At 46.2% G+C, this 17,393-nt stretch overlaps 1 protein-coding gene across 1 annotated transcript in view; it reads left to right on the plus strand.

Moving 5' to 3' along the window:
* The window catches only part of PRICKLE2 (prickle planar cell polarity protein 2), a 110,137-nt gene that overhangs the window by 51,250 nt on the left and 41,494 nt on the right, over positions 1-17,393 (plus strand). The window contains exons 3-5 of the mRNA XM_036267357.1: positions 8,108-8,221; positions 11,003-11,140; positions 14,173-14,376. Coding sequence (XP_036123250.1) covers positions 8,108-8,221; positions 11,003-11,140; positions 14,173-14,376 — 456 coding nt within the window. The remainder of the gene's footprint in view (positions 1-8,107; positions 8,222-11,002; positions 11,141-14,172; positions 14,377-17,393) is intronic.

Consider the following 17,393-nt stretch of genomic DNA (forward strand, 5'->3'; position numbering starts at 1 on the left):
GGATGGGCATCATGTAACTATCTGGGGGAAGAATGTTCCCAGCAGAGGACGTGCTAGTGCAAAGGCGCTAACATGGGAGGATACAAGAGGATGACAGGAAGTGATATGGTCAGCCAAGTCTTCGGGAGCAAGATCATGGTCCTACATTATAGACTGTGGCTTTGAATCAGAGGGGGATGGGAAGTCATCAAGGGTTTTGAAAAGAATAGCAACATGACCCTTTTTATATTCAAATAGGGTTGTTTTTGCTGCTGAATACGGAATCAACTGTGGGACCCAAAGGTGAAAGCCAGCATCCAGAGCAGCCATGCAGTAATCCCAGCAAGCACCTAGTCATGGTAGACGGTTGTAGAGCTGTGGGGCAGTGACTGGAATCTGGATATGTTTTTCATCGTTGGTTTGTTTTTTATTTATCTGTATTGTTGAAAGTATTACAGATGTCTTCCGTTTTCCCCTCATTGACCCCCTCCTCCCTGTCCTCCCTACCCCCTTCCCTGCACTGTTGTCTGTGTCCATTGGTTATACGTATGTGCATATAAATTCTTCCTGCTCTCCCTCCCCCCTTCCCTCTGAGATTCGTCAGTCTGTTCCCTGCTTCCTTGTCTCTGGATCGATATGTTTTGAACCTACATCTGGCACAGTTTGCTGTTAAATTAGACATCAGATGGAAGCAAAAAAAGTGTGTGTGTAGGGGAGTGGGAAGTGTTTGAAATACTCCTCTTTGAAAATACCCCAAGTGAGCTTTTCTATCTGGTTTTTGCTCCTAATCCTATGGGAGTTTAAGCATGATGGAGACATTGTTTAGACATTAGATTTTAGACTCTTATATTCCAAATTACTTCCTGAGTAAACCGATTAAAATTACAACGTGGGTCTCTTGGAGAAACAGAAAGGAGCCAAACTTGGTAAGATTTTACCTCTTAGATGCCACTTAGCAGCACTTCTCCCCTGTTGCTTGGGGAATGAAATTCTGGCAAGTGGGTCAAAACGAGCAAACAGGCCTCCACCCGGCACCGCCGGCTCACGGCTGCCGTGCTGCCCGATTGTTCTCCAGGACCCCATTTGGGAACTAATAGGCACTTTTCATAAAAACTGCCACATGCTGCAAATTCAGGCAGCATCTCCCCTTCCTCTGCAGCACCTGCCTTCCGAGACCTCGGGCTTATTCGAGATATTGCCTCCTCCTAATTGGAGGAGATTAACCGAGGTTCTAAACTTCTCAAACTGCAGGAGAGGGAGCATGTGAAATAAAGGCCCAATCTTCTAGTTAGTGTCTGGGTTAAGGTGGGCTTTTTATGAAACGTTCTAAATGTGTCAGCCTGCATTGCAGATTACGCTCCGGGAGTTTTGTGGGGTTTTTTTTTTTTGTTTTTTTTTTTTACCTTTAAACCTTGTGGAGTATGTTTGCTTCCCCTTAAGGCAGTGTTTCTGCTGGTGTGGTGCAAGAGAGCGATCCACTGAGAACATGCTACAAACCTCCGTGGGCACGAACAGATCGGCAGGAGTGGCCCTGGCACTGGCCTCTGACTGGGCCACTCAGAGCCTCTTCAGCGCATCCCTAACATTCCAGTGGATTTCATTCCCCTTGATGAGGATGTAAGGAATGAATCAGACACTATACTGGACAATTTTGTGAAAAAGGAATAGCAATTAGTCTTTTCTCATTCATTCATTCACTTACTCAACTGATATCTAATGTGTACCTACTATGCATCAGGCACTGTTCTAGGCACCAGGGATAAAACAGTTAACAAGATAATGGAGGTTTCTGCTACCTTGTAGTTGAGTGCTGGAGACATGTAAATTAGAAAACAGCCGGGCCTGTGTGGCTCAGTGGATCGAGCGTCATCCCAATGGACTGAGAGCTCCCGGTTCGATTCCCAGTCAGGGTACATGCCTAGTTGTGGGCTCGATCCCCTATAGGGGGTGTACAGAAGACAGCCAATCCATGCTTCTCTCTCATCAATGTTTCTATCTCTCTCCTCCCTCCTCTCTCTCTAAAAAATCAATAAAAACATTTTTAAAAATGCTGGATGCTGGGCTCCTTTTCATACCCAGGAGGGTGAAAATAGGAATAATGTTCAGTAAGGGCTTCACATGATTTTGGAGCATGCATGCTAACGTTTGAGAATCACTGCTGTATCATGTAGGAATTGCATTCATTGTCTCATAATCAAGACTATAAATAAAGAACAGTTTATTTCTCTCATTGGTAAAAGAAGTTCAGAGATAGGCAATCCAGGGTGGTATGATGGATCCATAGCATAATTAGAAACTTCCATTCTTAAGGTTACTTAATGGTACAGGGTGGCTGCTGGAGCTCCAGCCATTGTACTTACATTCCAGACAGGAAGCAGGAAGAAGGCGGAATGGGCAAAAAGGGCCTTTGCCAACTGCTTGGCATCCTTTGAAAGAACCATCTCAGAAGTCACATCCTTACATATTATTGGCCAGAATTTATTCACATGTCCACTCATAGCAACTAGCCAGGTGCAGAAATATTGTTCTCAGCTAGCCATATTGATGGTCAAAGTAGAATGATAGTATTCTTAAGGCAGAAAGAAAGACGGATGGTGGGCAGCCATATCCATCACAACTCTTACACCATCATGCCATGGTGCTGCGGAAAGACTGTTTAATTTGGAGTACGTTGTTTTTTATTTACTGTCAGTTTATTTTGGACCATGTGTCAGGTATTGTATGGAGAACAGCAAAGGAAAACATATTCAGCATTTCTGCAGTCAGTCATACAAATGTATTGGGAGTCTTCTATATCTGATTCTTTCTTTTCTCCTGTCCTCAGCCAGTCCCTTTTTTCTCGATAAGGAAGGCTAAGAATCCACCATGAACAGAGCGGGAGGAGGAGGAAGCCAAGGCCAAGGTGGCTCTGCTACTTCTTATTCTGTGACGTTCAGTCTGACAAGTGTAACATACCAACCTCCAGGGTGTGGGTGGGGTTCACAAGATGTGTATAGAATTCAATAAATAGGTACATTTATGGATCCTTTTCATCATTTAGACAACGAAGGATAGTTGAATCTGAGATCAACTGAGAAAGTCTGACTTCTTTGTTGGGTTCCCACTTCAAGAAATTAGGGATGCTTTTGCTATGGAAAGTGTTCCACCCAAAAATATGAGCCCTTTCCCTTAGAAGTTTTCACTCTTGCCAGAGCTGGTGGAGTTCCCTTGCTAAAGTGTTTACGTAGGTTTGGAAGGAGACACCTGCAAAACTGAGTGAGATTGCACACTGGACACGTTCTTTCCCCTTCTCTGGGTTTTCAGGATCCCTTGGAGCCACCTCCTGGGGTTGATGTGGAGGGAGAACACTTGGGTAACTCTCAGCCTCTCCAAGTGTGGTCCTGGACCACAGCAGAGGCATCAACTGAGAAGGGGTTAGAAATGGGAATGATCAGACCCCACCAAGGTTACTGAAATAGAAATGTGTGCTTTTGTTTGTTTGTTTTAATGTGTTTTTATTTATTTTTGAGAGAGAGAGGAAGGGAAAGAGAGAGAGAGAAACATCAATCTGGGCTTGTGCCCTGACTGGGAATGGAACCGAGACCTCTCAGTCCATGGGACAAGGCTCCATCCACTGAGCCCACCGGCCGGGCTAGAAAGGTGTGTTTTAACAAACCTTTCAGGTGGTTCTGAAGCAAGCCAAGTCTGAGACCCCCACTCTACATGAAGCCCTGGGCCCACTCTCTAAATCAGCACACTTTTCTCTGCAGTGAGGAGGCGGCCACTCCCCATCTGTGCCCAGGCAGAAGCGCTGTCAACGTGCAGACTCGCCGTCTCCCACTGGGCGCGCCGTGCTCCGCTGACTTGCTTTGCACACTGACTAAGTTCTGACAATCGTCAGACAGACTGAAGTCACTGCCAAACCTTCCTGTTGGCAGTAACACCTTCAATAAAGGCCTTCAGCTACTTCATTTTCATACGCCTGTTTATTGTATTCAGAAGGCTATTAAGAAGGGGGGCAGGGTGGAATGTACCTAGCACAGCTTCACCCAGGGCAGAATCGCAAGGCATCTCTACCTGGGAGTGTTTAAAGGGGCCAAAGTTTCTAGAACATTCAGCAGACCTGCTCTTGGAGAAGTATGCTCAGTACATCAGTAGACATGAGAGGAAAAATAAAGAGATCAACATACCAGGTAATAGCTTGGTAATGATCATCACTGACAAAATTGTATTGGTTTTGCTTATTTATTTGTAAGACTTAACAAGTGAAACATGTTTGGACTCCAGTGGGCAAGCTGCAGGGTTTCTGGGGTGGTGTCCTGTTTAATTTTTGGAGTGCCAGAAAGTGTACTGAACATTTGCCCTGAGTGCGTTTGGTCTGTATAGTGTCATTGCAGAGGGTGCCCGAGGCTACTGCGCAGCGTTTCTGTGTTCAGACAGACTGGGAATTCAGGAGAGTGGTTTCTCCCTCATTCCCTCCATCTTCTACTCCCCCTTGCTCGACAAAGAGCTTGGAAAGTCTTGATCATAACCAGGCGGAGACACGGAGGCCAGCGTGAGATGGGGGACTCGCTCCTGGACTTGAGCAGGTTCAGAGCAGGAACTGGTGAAGGGTCAACGCATTGTCCCTCCTCAGGGCAAGTCAGATCACCTACCGCAGAATATGGGGGTGGTTTGGTAGGTTGTTAACATTATCTAATTTATTTTATTAAAGGGGCATCTCAGTAACTAGGTAAGTTTTTAAGTCATCCACCAAATTATTGAGAAAATATTTTAGCACATTCCATATTAGAGGAATTATTGGAATACTGGTAGAAAGGACACATTTTCAGTGGAGTAATCAGTTGGCTTGAATTATAAAAGGCAACACAAGATGTCTGGCCAGGAGAAACAGCTGTGCTCCCAAAGAGCAGTCACTGCCTCTGCTGATTTAAGAATTCAGTCTTAGGCATGCACCCGGTGTTCAGTGCAGCGTTATTTACAACGGACAACACGTGGAGACAACCCGAGTGCCCATCAGCAGATGAATGGATAAAAATGGGGTGGTACATATACATAATGGAATATTACTCGGCTATAAATAAAAATGAAATCTTACTATTTGTGACAACATGGATGGACCTAGAGAGTATTATGCTAAGTGAACTAAGTCAGTCAGAGAAAGACAAATACCATATGATTTCACTTATATGTGGAATATAAGGAACAAAACAAATAAACAAACAAAAGAGAAACAGACTCATAGATACAGAGACCAGGCTGATGGTTGACAGGAGGGGAATTGGGAAGCTGGGTGAAAGAGGTGAAGGGATTAAGACGTACAAATTGGTAATTACAGAATAATCATAGGATGTAAAGTACAGCATAGGGAATATAGTCAATAATATTGCAATAACTATGTGTGGTGCCAGGTGGGTACTGGAAATATCAGGGGGACACTTTGCAAAGTGTGTGATTGTCTAACCACTATGCTGTACACCTGAAACTAATACAAAATAATATTGAATGTAAACTGTAATTGAAAAATTAAATTAAAAAAAAAAAGAATTCGAAGTCTTCAGGATGGCTCTCAGCATACCAAGATATGTACTAATCTCCCCAGAATCTCTGGAGGTCTCGATCGCTGCATGCTGGGGACTCCTTCACCCTCCAGTGTGAAATGTGTGGAACTTCTTTAATCCAGGTGTGAGCCTTGCCCAGGATGGGCAGTCAGGGTCTTTCTCTGGGGAGTTTGGATTTGAGCAAAGCACGTCAGTCTAGGAATCAAGGTGCATAAACTCAAGTTTTATGGGAAACCCTAAGCTTTGAGAATGTGAGCAGCAGATCTGCAGAGAGGAGAATAGAGGACACTAGGTGCAGAGAGATGAGAACCCCTGACTGATCACCTTCCAGTGGCAGGTTCTGTTTCCTCATGAGGCCCTAGTATACTGCTGGGTTTCTGGAGAAAACATCACACCTTTATAATGATTTGCCATTGTTATCTCTGACATTAAGCTAACTTAAAAAGCATTTTACTCCTTACAGCCTCCTAGGTTAGACTAAGATGGGGGAGGGGAGGTCCCCAGTTTTGGTCTCCCTATAAGCTGACAATATTGCCCTACATTTAAAAATGGGAGAAAGTCCAGGAAGACTCTGGGCAGTTCCATGCGGAGTATTCCAAGCTAGATAATATACTGATTGCTATGCATGCATGCTACTTATTGAGGGGCAGATGCTCTGCCTACACTCTCATTTCATTGCCCCAGTCTTATGGTGAGGCTTCTGGGCGGTTAATGGAACTTGCTGAGGACACAGAGATGGCACATGGTCGAGCCGGGACTGGGGCTGCGGATCTCCCGGCCATGCAGGGCAGACTCCAGCCCAGGCCAGCCATGGACATAGCAGAGAGGACTTGGCTCAAGGGGCTAATTCAGAAGAGCTCTCAGGGATGACTTTGTTTTGGGCAGTGAGTGAAGAGGGAGCTGTGTGAGTAAAGAGGGGTGATTGAGAAGGGGGTCAGTCTAGCTTGTTCGTGAGCAAGCATCCACAGTGATTCACGCCACATTCGCGTGTGTCCTTAACGTTCCGTAGCTTCCCGGGAGCTGTGAGAATGGCAGAGGGATGTTGCCACAGGCCTTTCCACAGGCAGCTCTTTGACGTGAGAGGCAAAGCCCTTTTCCAAGACACAGAAGTGGGGTCTGCTTTTCATGCCTGGCACTTACCTGAGGAGCCATATGGTACCCATCTCTGATGGGCTCAGCACCAGCTTCTAATTCCAAACTAACTCATCATCTGGGCTTTTATTTCTTCTCTGGGAGAGTGCTGGTAACCTGTGGGCGGCTGCAGAACCTGGAGCGGTTCCTTCCCATCCCGGGACGTGGCTTCCTGCCAGGTGCCCTTCGGGAGCAGTTGCAGGGGCCCCGCCTCCCAAAGCCAGCTAGTCTAGGACAAGAAGTCTGTTTATGGTTGCCTTTGGAATTTGATTAAGGGAATGATATGCACATGATGGTGAATGGTTACGATTATTTGTTACGAAAATAAAGATGGCTTTCCCATGTTTTTAAGGCCTTGTCATTGCAAAGCTTTTCTCCCTTCTCTTCTAACACTTACGACTTCGTTTCTGGAGATCAAAGTAGACACAGCTTTTGTAATTTTTCACCCCAGCATTTCCAAAACATGTGTGCGCATCCAAGACTCCTTAAACTCGGAGAATTAGACCAAGTTTATGGAGTGTAACAAACAGGATGAACTTAGAGCCCCTTTCTTCTCTGTTTTGTTGAATGAATGCCTCGTTTCAGAAGACCTGGTCAGGATGCTGCTGAGATAGTTGAAAAGTATTTTCCATGATGTCATCTGAGCTTGTGGGTCTGTCGTTGATTTTTGTTTGTTGTGTTGTGTTTGTTTGTTTTTGTCTCTCCTATATAATAGCATACATTCTGTTTCGGTCAGTTTTTCTTTCCCTAGTTTTACATTCATCTGGATGGTAGAATGTTTTCTTTTCACGGGCAAAATTAGATGCTTGGTGTTAGGGTTAACTGAGCCTTAGAAAGTACAAGAATCTGTCCTGACTGTCATAAACAGGAGTATTCTTGGATGTACAGAAATACTCTGATTAATGACGACTTTTGATGACACGCTCTGTATCCCGGAGTCAGTGGCTCTTTTTCTGACAGATGGGAGCTGCTTCCAGTCTTCACAAAGGGCGCGAGACCTGGAGGGCTTTTGTGTAGGTGGAGGCTGAGGGCCCTAGAGTTTGCTGAGTGCCAGGAGCTGGCTTTGAGTCCAGCGCTGCCAGGGCAGGCACTGGCACATCCCGAGGGCTGGGAGGCCTGCTGCGTGCTGGAGAAGACAGAGAAAATGGTAACGTCAGCTCTCGGGAGCCTGCGAGAAAGCCCTACCCTCCGGGTTCGCCAGCGTGTTTGCCGATTTCTCTTTTTCCAGGAGAATTTGCTGGCTTTTTTTTTTTTTTCTTTAGAGAGGGAGAAAGCCCCCAGGAGGTGGGGATTCCGGACTCTTTCTGTAAGGATGAATGTCTCTGCCTGCAGTGAGAAGCGCATGCTGTGCGTCCACGCGGGGTGGGGACAGTGGGGAGCAGACTGTGTCCTGCTGGGGAGGTCCTCTTCCCCGGAAGTGGGAACGGGCCAGTTACCTGTGCGATTTCCATCTGCAGGTTCACCAGTACTACAGCTGTCTCCCAGAAGAGAAGGTCCCTTATGTCAACAGTCCCGGGGAGAAACTGCGCATCAAACAGCTATTACACCAGCTGCCGCCACATGACAATGAGGTAAGGGGCTGGAGGGACCTTCCGAAGACTTGTCTTAGAACCTTCTCTGAATCGCTACCTTTCCACAATTACAGTGCTGTGATCAGTGAGATCTCCGAAGGAAAACTCTGGCAATTTAGCTCAGGTTTTAGCTTCCTTAATTAGAGCCAAAACAAACTGTCAGACACCTTCTGGAGAGTGTTACCAAAAAGCAAAATCTCACTATGGGCTGGATTCGCCCCTGCGCCTGGCGCTGCTAGCCCTTTGGGATTAACCAGGGAGCACTGAAATTTAAAGGGCAAGTCCAGGTGTTCTTAGTGGAAGGAGAATGCGCGAGGCTGGTTTCCTGAGCTTGTGAAACGATGGAGAGTCTCTGGGCCAGTTCAAACCCCGCCAAACTCTGTGACTCAAATCTTTAGCATCGTCTCATGTTAAAGGAGTGAGGCCATTTCCCATGCCATGCGGCAGCAGAATGTGTGTGTCCAGATTCACAGCTCTGGAAACCTGAGTTTTTGTCATTTAAAGTCCAACTTGCTAAGGTCATCCGCTGTACCCTTGAAAGTGTGGCTGGCGGGCTGTCCTTTGTCTAACGCAGACCCACAGCCCGGTAAGCAGGCATTTCTTACCTTTAAAGATAAATTGGTCATAGAGGAAAATTTGTAAATATGCTTTTAAAAGATCATCTCGTTTGAGGGGTTTAAATTTGTAAACTAGAAGTCAGTGTTTAAGTATCTGGTGTGTAAAAATAGTAATCTCACAGAATTGAATTGTCCACGGAACTCTGATTGCACTTTAAGCAAAAACATAATTTTCTGTTGAAAAGAGCAGTAACCCCTTTAGAGACGGAGACACCAGCCAGATCCCAGGGGAAATGACTGAGTGCTTTTTTTAGTCTTTACCTTCCCACATTTGAAAGAAAAAGGATAAATCAGGAGCCATCAAAATGAATGTGAATAAGTGGAGCAAAAGTGTATACACTAAAGCCACTCCTAGAAAGAGAGCCAGGGTTCCCTGTCCTATAGTTCATATCAGGCTTCATAAAAAAAAAGTATAAATAATGCTTTTGCTTTAAAACTGAACGCAAGCCTTGTAACCTGATGCCCAGTTAGCTAATTTGTAAGTGAAAATGCGGGTTTTTACAAGTAGGAGGGGTGTGCCTTTCCTTAAAAGCTTGTCCATAAAATGTCAGTGTTGTGACCATTTATTTGGGGCTGTTCAGGTCCCTGCAGCTCTCCCTGGGACGTCCACATGAAGGGGTTTCTTTTTCTTTTAACGGCTTCTACATGATAGACCTGATCTGCTCGTTTTTGCTTTTCATGGTTTATTCTGTTTAAGGTTTAACTGGTTTCATGAAAAGAGACCTTTCAAATGCCTTCTTCCTGTGGGTGAGGATTCCACACATGTGACCCAGTAGGCAGATTTCACCCATTTGACATGGCCCTTTGGAGAACAAAAGGTGATGCTAAAGTAAACATTTGATGGTTCTTTTTTTTCACCCAGAGAAGACCATTCTGATACCTACAGCTAGCTGCCTTGGTTTTCTAATTAGGATGCACCAATCTAGTTCAAAGGGTTCCCTGCAACCATCTGGATGACAAATCTTGAGCATTTCAGTTAACCTTTCTGATGCTCAGATTATTCCAAAGTGAGATAGGCGATGGGGTTAGGACAGTGTTTCCCAAAATGTGGTAGATGCGGGACTTTAGCTGAAAGACAAACAAGGCAGTAAATAAAATTGCACCACGTAATGAGAGAATCACTTCCTTTTCTATTGTATTTCATTCCTCGTGCTTGACCGGTTGAAGGATGAAGGGGGATTTCAGTCTGGTGCTAGCATTGTATCGTACTTCTCCGAATCCTCCGGGGTTCCACTTCGAAGCTGCAGCATTAGGAATGTGCATTTCAGGATCTCCCAAAAGCAGAAGCAGCCAGGGAGAAGCTGACAATGTGGTATTGTTCTCACTCTGTTTAGTTTATGGTCACCCTCTGTTTTTTACAAGTAATACTGATTTTCCATTTATAATCATAATATACTTTCTTTTTAAGTAAACATGTTTAAGTTTTTAAAAGAGAGTCCATTTTAAAACAGTATTACATAAGTAATAGCTTAAGACTATGACAGACCTCTCAAGGTGCACAGACATAGGGGAGATGGGAACACTGACCGAATGCCGTACCGTCCCTCCCGTCCTGGCGCGTCCGTCTGACGGGAAGGGGCGCATCGTAACGCAGGCGGACGCGTTACCCACAGCCCAGGCGCAGCTTTCCTCACAGAGGAGCAGGCAGGGACCCCCAGGAAGCAACACAGATACTTTTGAGCCAACTCTTCAGCCTCAAGCCTTTGTTCCCCACTTTCCCAATAATGAGATGGGAGAAGGGAAGCATGAGCCCGTGGGCCACAGTCTGGCTCTCTGGCCGGAAGCCGTCCATTGGTGTCAAAGACCAAAGACCACTTTCGTGGGCACGTGGGCATGAAAGTCCAGGACGCCACAATCGATGTGAAGATGCAGATCCATTTGAAAGAAGGAGGAAGCCCTAGATCGGGGATTTGAGTCTTAGTGTGTGAGCAGAATGGGGCAGGGGGGATGAGGAGCGGCCTGGGCTCCCGCCTGTAGTAAGCCGTCCTGGCTGTCGGCAGTCTCAGGTGAGAGTCACTGAGATGTCCCAAGTCCAGTGGTGGTGAAGTGCAGGCCAGGACCATAACCCAAACAGGAGCATGTTGAACGAGAAAACTGGGCCTGGGCTTCAGGAACCCTTGGGGGCAGCCGCGACCCCTCCACGCCATCCTCTGTGTCTGTTCAGGTCCGATACTGCAACTCCCTGGACGAGGAGGAGAAGCGGGAGCTGAAGCTCTTCAGCAACCAGCGGAAACGCGAAAACTTGGGCCGAGGGAATGTCAGGCCCTTCCCAGTCACCATGACAGGAGCAATTTGTGAGCAGGTGAGCATGCGTTCCGAGCGCCAGGGGGATGGCCCTGGTTCACTTTTCTCAGCGGCTCGCTTCACGGTCATTGTATTGAGTGCTTTGGGCCAGGCACTCTCCCGGGCAGGAGGTGTAGCAGGGAACAAAAAATGTCAGAGCTGGATCTTGCCATTGTAAGGACTTATGTTCTAGGGGCAAAGTCAGACAATAATGTAGGAAGTTAGAGAGAGGAAGAGCCTGGAAGACGCCCCCTTAGAAGGTGGCTTCTGAGCCAGATGAGCAAGAGCCGAGAGAGAAGCATGCGGCCTTGGGGGACGGGCGGTGGGGGCAGAGGGCACAGGCCGCCCAAAGGCCCTGAGGCAGAAGCATTTCTGTCCTGTTCTCCAAATGACCAGTTGGCCAGTGTGGGGGGCAGAGGGCACGGCGGAGGAGAATTGACCAAGGACCAGGTCCTGGGGAGTTATGTGTCCAGCAAAAAGAGTGAAGCCAAGGAATGACCTATAATGGATTTCTATTCTTAAATGAGTCCTTTAGGAAGTGGGGTTTGCCTTGACCGTGGGTCGGCCTCTTTCCCAGGATCATCCCAGGATTATCCCAGGACCCGTGACATTTAAAGGTGGTAAATGATCATCTTCTTGGTTTGAGGGTTCTTCAGCAAAGCCCATGAAGCCACTGCATTCTCCATGGGGCCTCACGGGGTTGAAGAGTCTGGCTTTATTTTTTCCTATCTCCTGTAGAGTGCTCAGGGCGTGGCGGAGGAGGGTTTCAGGGATAGCAGGACAGTGGGGATTGCCCTGGCTCGCATGGCCAGTTGGTTGGAGCATTGTTCTGCACACTAGAAGGTGGCGGATTTGATTCCCCATCAAGGGGGTGCCCAATCGATGTTTCTCTCTCTCTCTTATTCTCTCTCTCTCTCTTTCTTTCTCTCTCTCTCTTATTCTCTCTCTCTCTCTCTTATTCTCTCTTTCTCTCTCTCTCTTATTCTCTCTTTCTCTCTCTCTTATTCTCTCTAAGATGAATTTTTTAAACAAGAAAGAAAGCAAGCAGGGCGGTGGGAATCCAGCCTGTCTGCGTTCACCCTGCCCTCCTCTTAGATGCCAAAAGCCTTCCGGTGCTGAATGTCATTTTCCGCCCTGCTGCTCCTTGTACAGGCCCATCTAACTGCTTAAGCTCTGAAGAGACCCATTCAGGTGTTGAAGATATGTGAGCCGAAACGGTGAAGAGGAAGCGAGATAGTACCTGAGGGGACTGGATGCCGTTTGGGGGCTTGTGTGTGTGTGTGTGTGATGTCAGAGGGATAGAGAAGGTTCAGGAGGAGGGAATGACGACACTACTTAATAGGGGGGCCAGAGGGCCAGATTTTTGGCAGTGGGGTCTTCATCCTCAAGACCCACCCTTGAGATGCAGGTCATTGGTGGTTCAGATGTGAGATTCAGTGTGCTCAATTCAGAACCTTGGCCACTGTCAGGTCCTTCTCCGGGAGCCCGCCCAGCTGGGCTCACCTAAGACAGAAGGAAGGTTGGGCATTTTGTGGGCAGATTTCTAAAGTAGTAAAGAATCGTGATTCGAGCATGGAGGCCGAAAGACAGTCTGACTCATGTTTCTCCCAGATGACCTTGGCCATGTTACTTTCCTCAGTTGTGTCATCAGCAAAACAGGGGTAACAAATGCCTGCATCATAGAATTATGTTGAGATTAAATGGACTTCTATATCGTTAAAGTAATTAAACAAAGAGGCCATTAAAGTGAGGTGGCTCTAATACTTTGTATGTAGCCTACGTAAGCAAACCAAAACCTAAGCCAGAACCAATGTACTGGAATCCAAGAAAAGACCAACCAATCACAAACGCCAACTAGGCTTCCCCAAGTAAGGCAACGGCTTAAGTTACAGTCAATCAAATCCTTCCTTTCTTTGCTCCCACCTCTTCCCTATAAGAACCTCTCCCTGAGCTCCAGTCGGTGGAGTTCTGCTGACCACCTTCAGTTTGGTGCTTCCCAATTTGATTCAATATTTGCTCAAGTAAACCCTTGACATTTTTCATGTGCCTCGTTTATCTCTTAACAGTCTGCTACCCCAGTTCTTCTAATGTTATAAAAGGAAGGGTAGTACTTTTTGTAACATAATGTCTTTCTTTTGTCTAGTCACATATGAACGAGTTCCCAGAGACATTCCATGAGATCTTTACTTTTTCCATAAAGCATTTCAACCCATATGAGTTACATGAGGTGGGAAAGGTTTGGAGGAAGGTTTAGACATTGTTTCCAGAGCTCAGCCCCTCGTGTGGGGCAGAGTACTGGACCCTCAGGCTGGGAACCTCATGGCTAACGCCATGGTCAACAGAGAGCCTGTCCCTGGACCACTGCCTCATACTGTATTCCTCCCTCAAAGACCCTCAGACCATATTTGTTTGATCCCAACCCCAGCCATAAGCACAAGTTATCAGGGATTCTGCCTAGTTCCTTTCTGGATGAGGAAGGAACTTGGAATGTGAGTGAGAAGATAGGAGAGGGGAGAAGCCCTTTCCAGAGTCCGGTCTTAGAAGTGGTACCTTTTCCATCAAGATTATAGAAAAAGCTGGCAGAGGAAGCAGGCTAAAAGCATGCCTGAAAGACTTTCAGGGAAATAGCTAAAGGTGGGCATATTTTAATGAACCCACTGCCCTTATCATCCTACAGCCCCCTCCCCCACCCTCCGCACCCACAGCCTGCTCCTCCTGGTGTTAAACTTGGCTGTGCTCTGGATGGAGTTTGGAGGAGCTAAAAGATAATGAGACCTTCACTCTGTGTAAGTTTGCCTCCTGCCTGCGAGAGTTTTCCTTTCTTTCCCACCTTGGTGAGTCCTCATTTTCTCAGTTACTTTATCTTCGTCTTCCTTGTCAGCCCTACGAAAGGAGAGTGGAGAGAGGGCACCTATGTAAAGCTGGTAGCACAGGGCCTGGTTGGAAAATAACCCGCTCCGTAGTCAGCTGTTGGTGGAGGTGGTGGCGTTCATCACCTGTGATGGTCCTGAGAGGTGGGAGCCGGTGTCCACCTTTCCGTTTGTTTCACAGTGCGGAGGCCAAATCAACGGTGGGGACATCGCCGTGTTTGCATCGCGCGCTGGCCACGGCGTTTGCTGGCACCCACCCTGCTTCATATGCACCGTCTGCAACGAGCTCCTGGTGGATTTGATCTACTTCTACCAGGATGGGAAGATCTACTGTGGCAGGCACCACGCCGAGTGCCTGAAGCCGCGCTGTGCAGCCTGTGACGAGGTCAGTGCGCTCTCCACGGGGCGTAAGCAACACATTGTCCTATGGTTTCCTGCAGAGAAGAAGGCCACAGGCCACTCCGAGAGAGAGAGACAGACAGACAGACAGGCCCCAGGCATCCTGGTTGCTATCGTCCAGGACGTGGCCGCTTTACTGAATGCGGAGGTAGTCTCTCGGACATCCAGGCGGGAAGGCAGGCAGCTTCTGTAGCTGCGGAGACCACTGGCATTAGGTCAGTTCAGAATGCTATTGTGCAGCTTTAGATTCCAGCCCGAATCCCAGGGAGTGGTCATCAGTAATGAAGTGCCACTTACATCTTTAAAAGTTCCGATTTCCTGAGCTTCAAAGGGACAGATTGGTTTGAGAAGAGAAGAAAACTGGTAGCATTATTTAATTTTCCCGCAATTACAAAAGTTCTGATGAGGATTCAGGAGGCAGATGGATATTCCATTTGGAAACTCTGCCCCGCATTCTGAGAACTGGAATTTGCTCCCCAGAGGAAGAAAGCGAGGCAAGAACACCAGCCCAGGCCCGGTGCTTTCTCCCGCCGGAAGCACACCTAGGCATGATCTGGGAACCGGAAGAACAGAACACCTGCTTAACTTTAAAGGTTTGGAGCTTATAGCTCCATAAAAAATTTTAAGAGTTTGGAGCAGAAAGGGGAATGTTCTAAAGCTGACCATTTTTATGGGAATCATTTGGGAAAGGGTCTTGGACAGGGGTTTCCTCCTGCACAGAGTGGGTTTGGTTCTCTCTGACCCTATAAACAGAAATGTGGGATATATAAACATTGCTCCCTTTTCAGCCAGAGTTCACCATTACATGGGCATTTCTCCCTTGAAAACTGCCTAAGAGAGATTCACTTCTAGGAGGAAGTTGATGGCCTTAACTAATTTGGATTCTAATGCAAATGTGATGTTTTAGAGAGACAGGTAGCTGGGAAACTGAATTCGGGTCCAGCTCTGTGATTCTAGGCAACCACTTGACCTTCATGCCTCAGTTTCCACATCTGGAAACGCGTGCTCGTGATCAACATTATGCTATTTAATGGCAAACAGGGTATGATGATTTAAGTGCTTTGATGATTTTGTTTATTGAGATATTATTTGCACAGCGTAAGGTTCACCCTTTTAAGGTGTACACATTCAGGGATTTTTAATATAATCATGAAGTTGTGCAACCATCACTACTATTTAATCCCAGATCATTTGTATCGCCCCCAAAAAGGAAGTCTGTCTATTGGCAGAAACTTCCCTTTCCCCCTTTGCCCCTGGCAACCACTAATCTAGTCTCTACCTCTAAGGGTTTACATATTCTGGACATTTCATATAAATAGAATAATACAGTCTGTGACCTTGTGTGTCTGGCTTCTTTCACATAGCATGATGCATTCAAGGTTAGTCCATGTTGCAGCATGTATCAGTACTGTATTCCTTTCCATGGCTGAATAATGTTCAGTTGTGTGTATATATCACATTTTGCTTAGCCATTTTTCAGTTGATGGACATTTAAGTTGTTTCCACTTTTTAACTATTATGAACAATGCTGCTACGAACATTCATATACAAGTTTTTGTGTGGACGTATATTTTCCATTCTCCAGGAATGGAATTGCTGGGTCATATGAAAATTCTGTTTAATTTTTTTGAGGAAATCCAAAGTTTCTTCCAGAACAACTACACTTCACATTCCCACTGTCAACACCCGAGGATTCCAGTTTCTCCGCATTCTCAGTGCTTGCTGCCTGTGTTTTTGTTACAGTCAGCTCAGTGGGTGTAAAGTGGTTTTGATTTGCATATCCTTAGCGACTAATAATGTTGAGCAGCTTTTCATGTGTTTATTGGCCATTTGTGTATTTTTCTTCTTTGAAGAAATATCTATTTAGATCCTTGCCCCATTTTTTCCAATTAGGTGATTATTCTTTTCTTGTGGAGTTGTAACTGTTGTTTACATATTTTGGATATTAGTTTCTTATCAGATACATGATTTACGCGTATTTTCCCCCATTCTGTGGTTGTATTTTCATTTTCCTGATGATGTCCTTTGAAGCACAAAAGTATTTAACTTGGATGAAGTCCAATTTATTTCTTTTTTCTTTTGTTGCTTACGCTTTTAGTGTGTCATAACTAAGAAACCATTATCTAACCCAACGTCATGAAAATTTACCCTTGTGTTTTCTTATGAGCAGTTTATAATTTTTGGCTCTTTGGGTCTTTGATCCCCCTTGAGTTCCATGCAGTGTGTGGTGTGATCGGGGCTCTGACTCATTCTTGCCTGTGGACACCCAGTTACCCCATTTGTCGAAGAGACTATTCTTTCCCAATTGAATGTCCTTGGCATCCGTGTTTATAATTGGCCATAAATATTTGGGTTTGTTTCCTTCCTTCAGTTCTGTTCTGTTGATCCCCATATCTGTTTTCACACCAGTACCACACTACCTTGATTACTATAGTTCATAATAAGCTTTTAAATCTATGCTTTGAAATTTTAAAAACTCTGTGTTAAAGGTCAAAACACAAATGCTTCTGCGGGCTAGCAGATTTTACACACGAGGGTGGCTCTGTAAGGTAACAGTGAGTGGTGAAGAGTGTGACCCAACTGGAGAACTCGCCATTCACCTGGCCGGCAGCCCCTCTTCCAGCTCCAGCTACTGGGACCACGTAGGAATGTACACTGAGTGTTGCCAAATACGATATATTCAAAAGAGAAACCAAGATTCCAGGTGTTTGTGTGACATTTCCCAGTGTTCAAAAATACTGTGTATAGGCTAAACAAAACAGATATGTATGTTCAAAGTGCCCATGAGCTGTCAGTTTTTGGTCCTGCTTTACAGTTGAACATTCTTTCTCATTAAAATATGGTTAAACTAGCCCTGGCCAGTTTGGCTCAGCGGTTAGAGCGTCGGCCTGCGGTCCAGAGAGACCCGGGTTCGGTTCCCGCTAAGGGCATGTGCCTCGGTTGCACTTTGTCTCCGACCCTGGTTGGGTCGTGCGGGTGGCAGCCACTCGATGTGTCTCTTTC

This window comes from Molossus molossus, unplaced genomic scaffold, assembly GCF_014108415.1.
Source record: "Molossus molossus isolate mMolMol1 unplaced genomic scaffold, mMolMol1.p scaffold_m16_p_18, whole genome shotgun sequence".
Taxonomy (NCBI): Eukaryota; Metazoa; Chordata; class Mammalia; order Chiroptera; family Molossidae; genus Molossus; species Molossus molossus.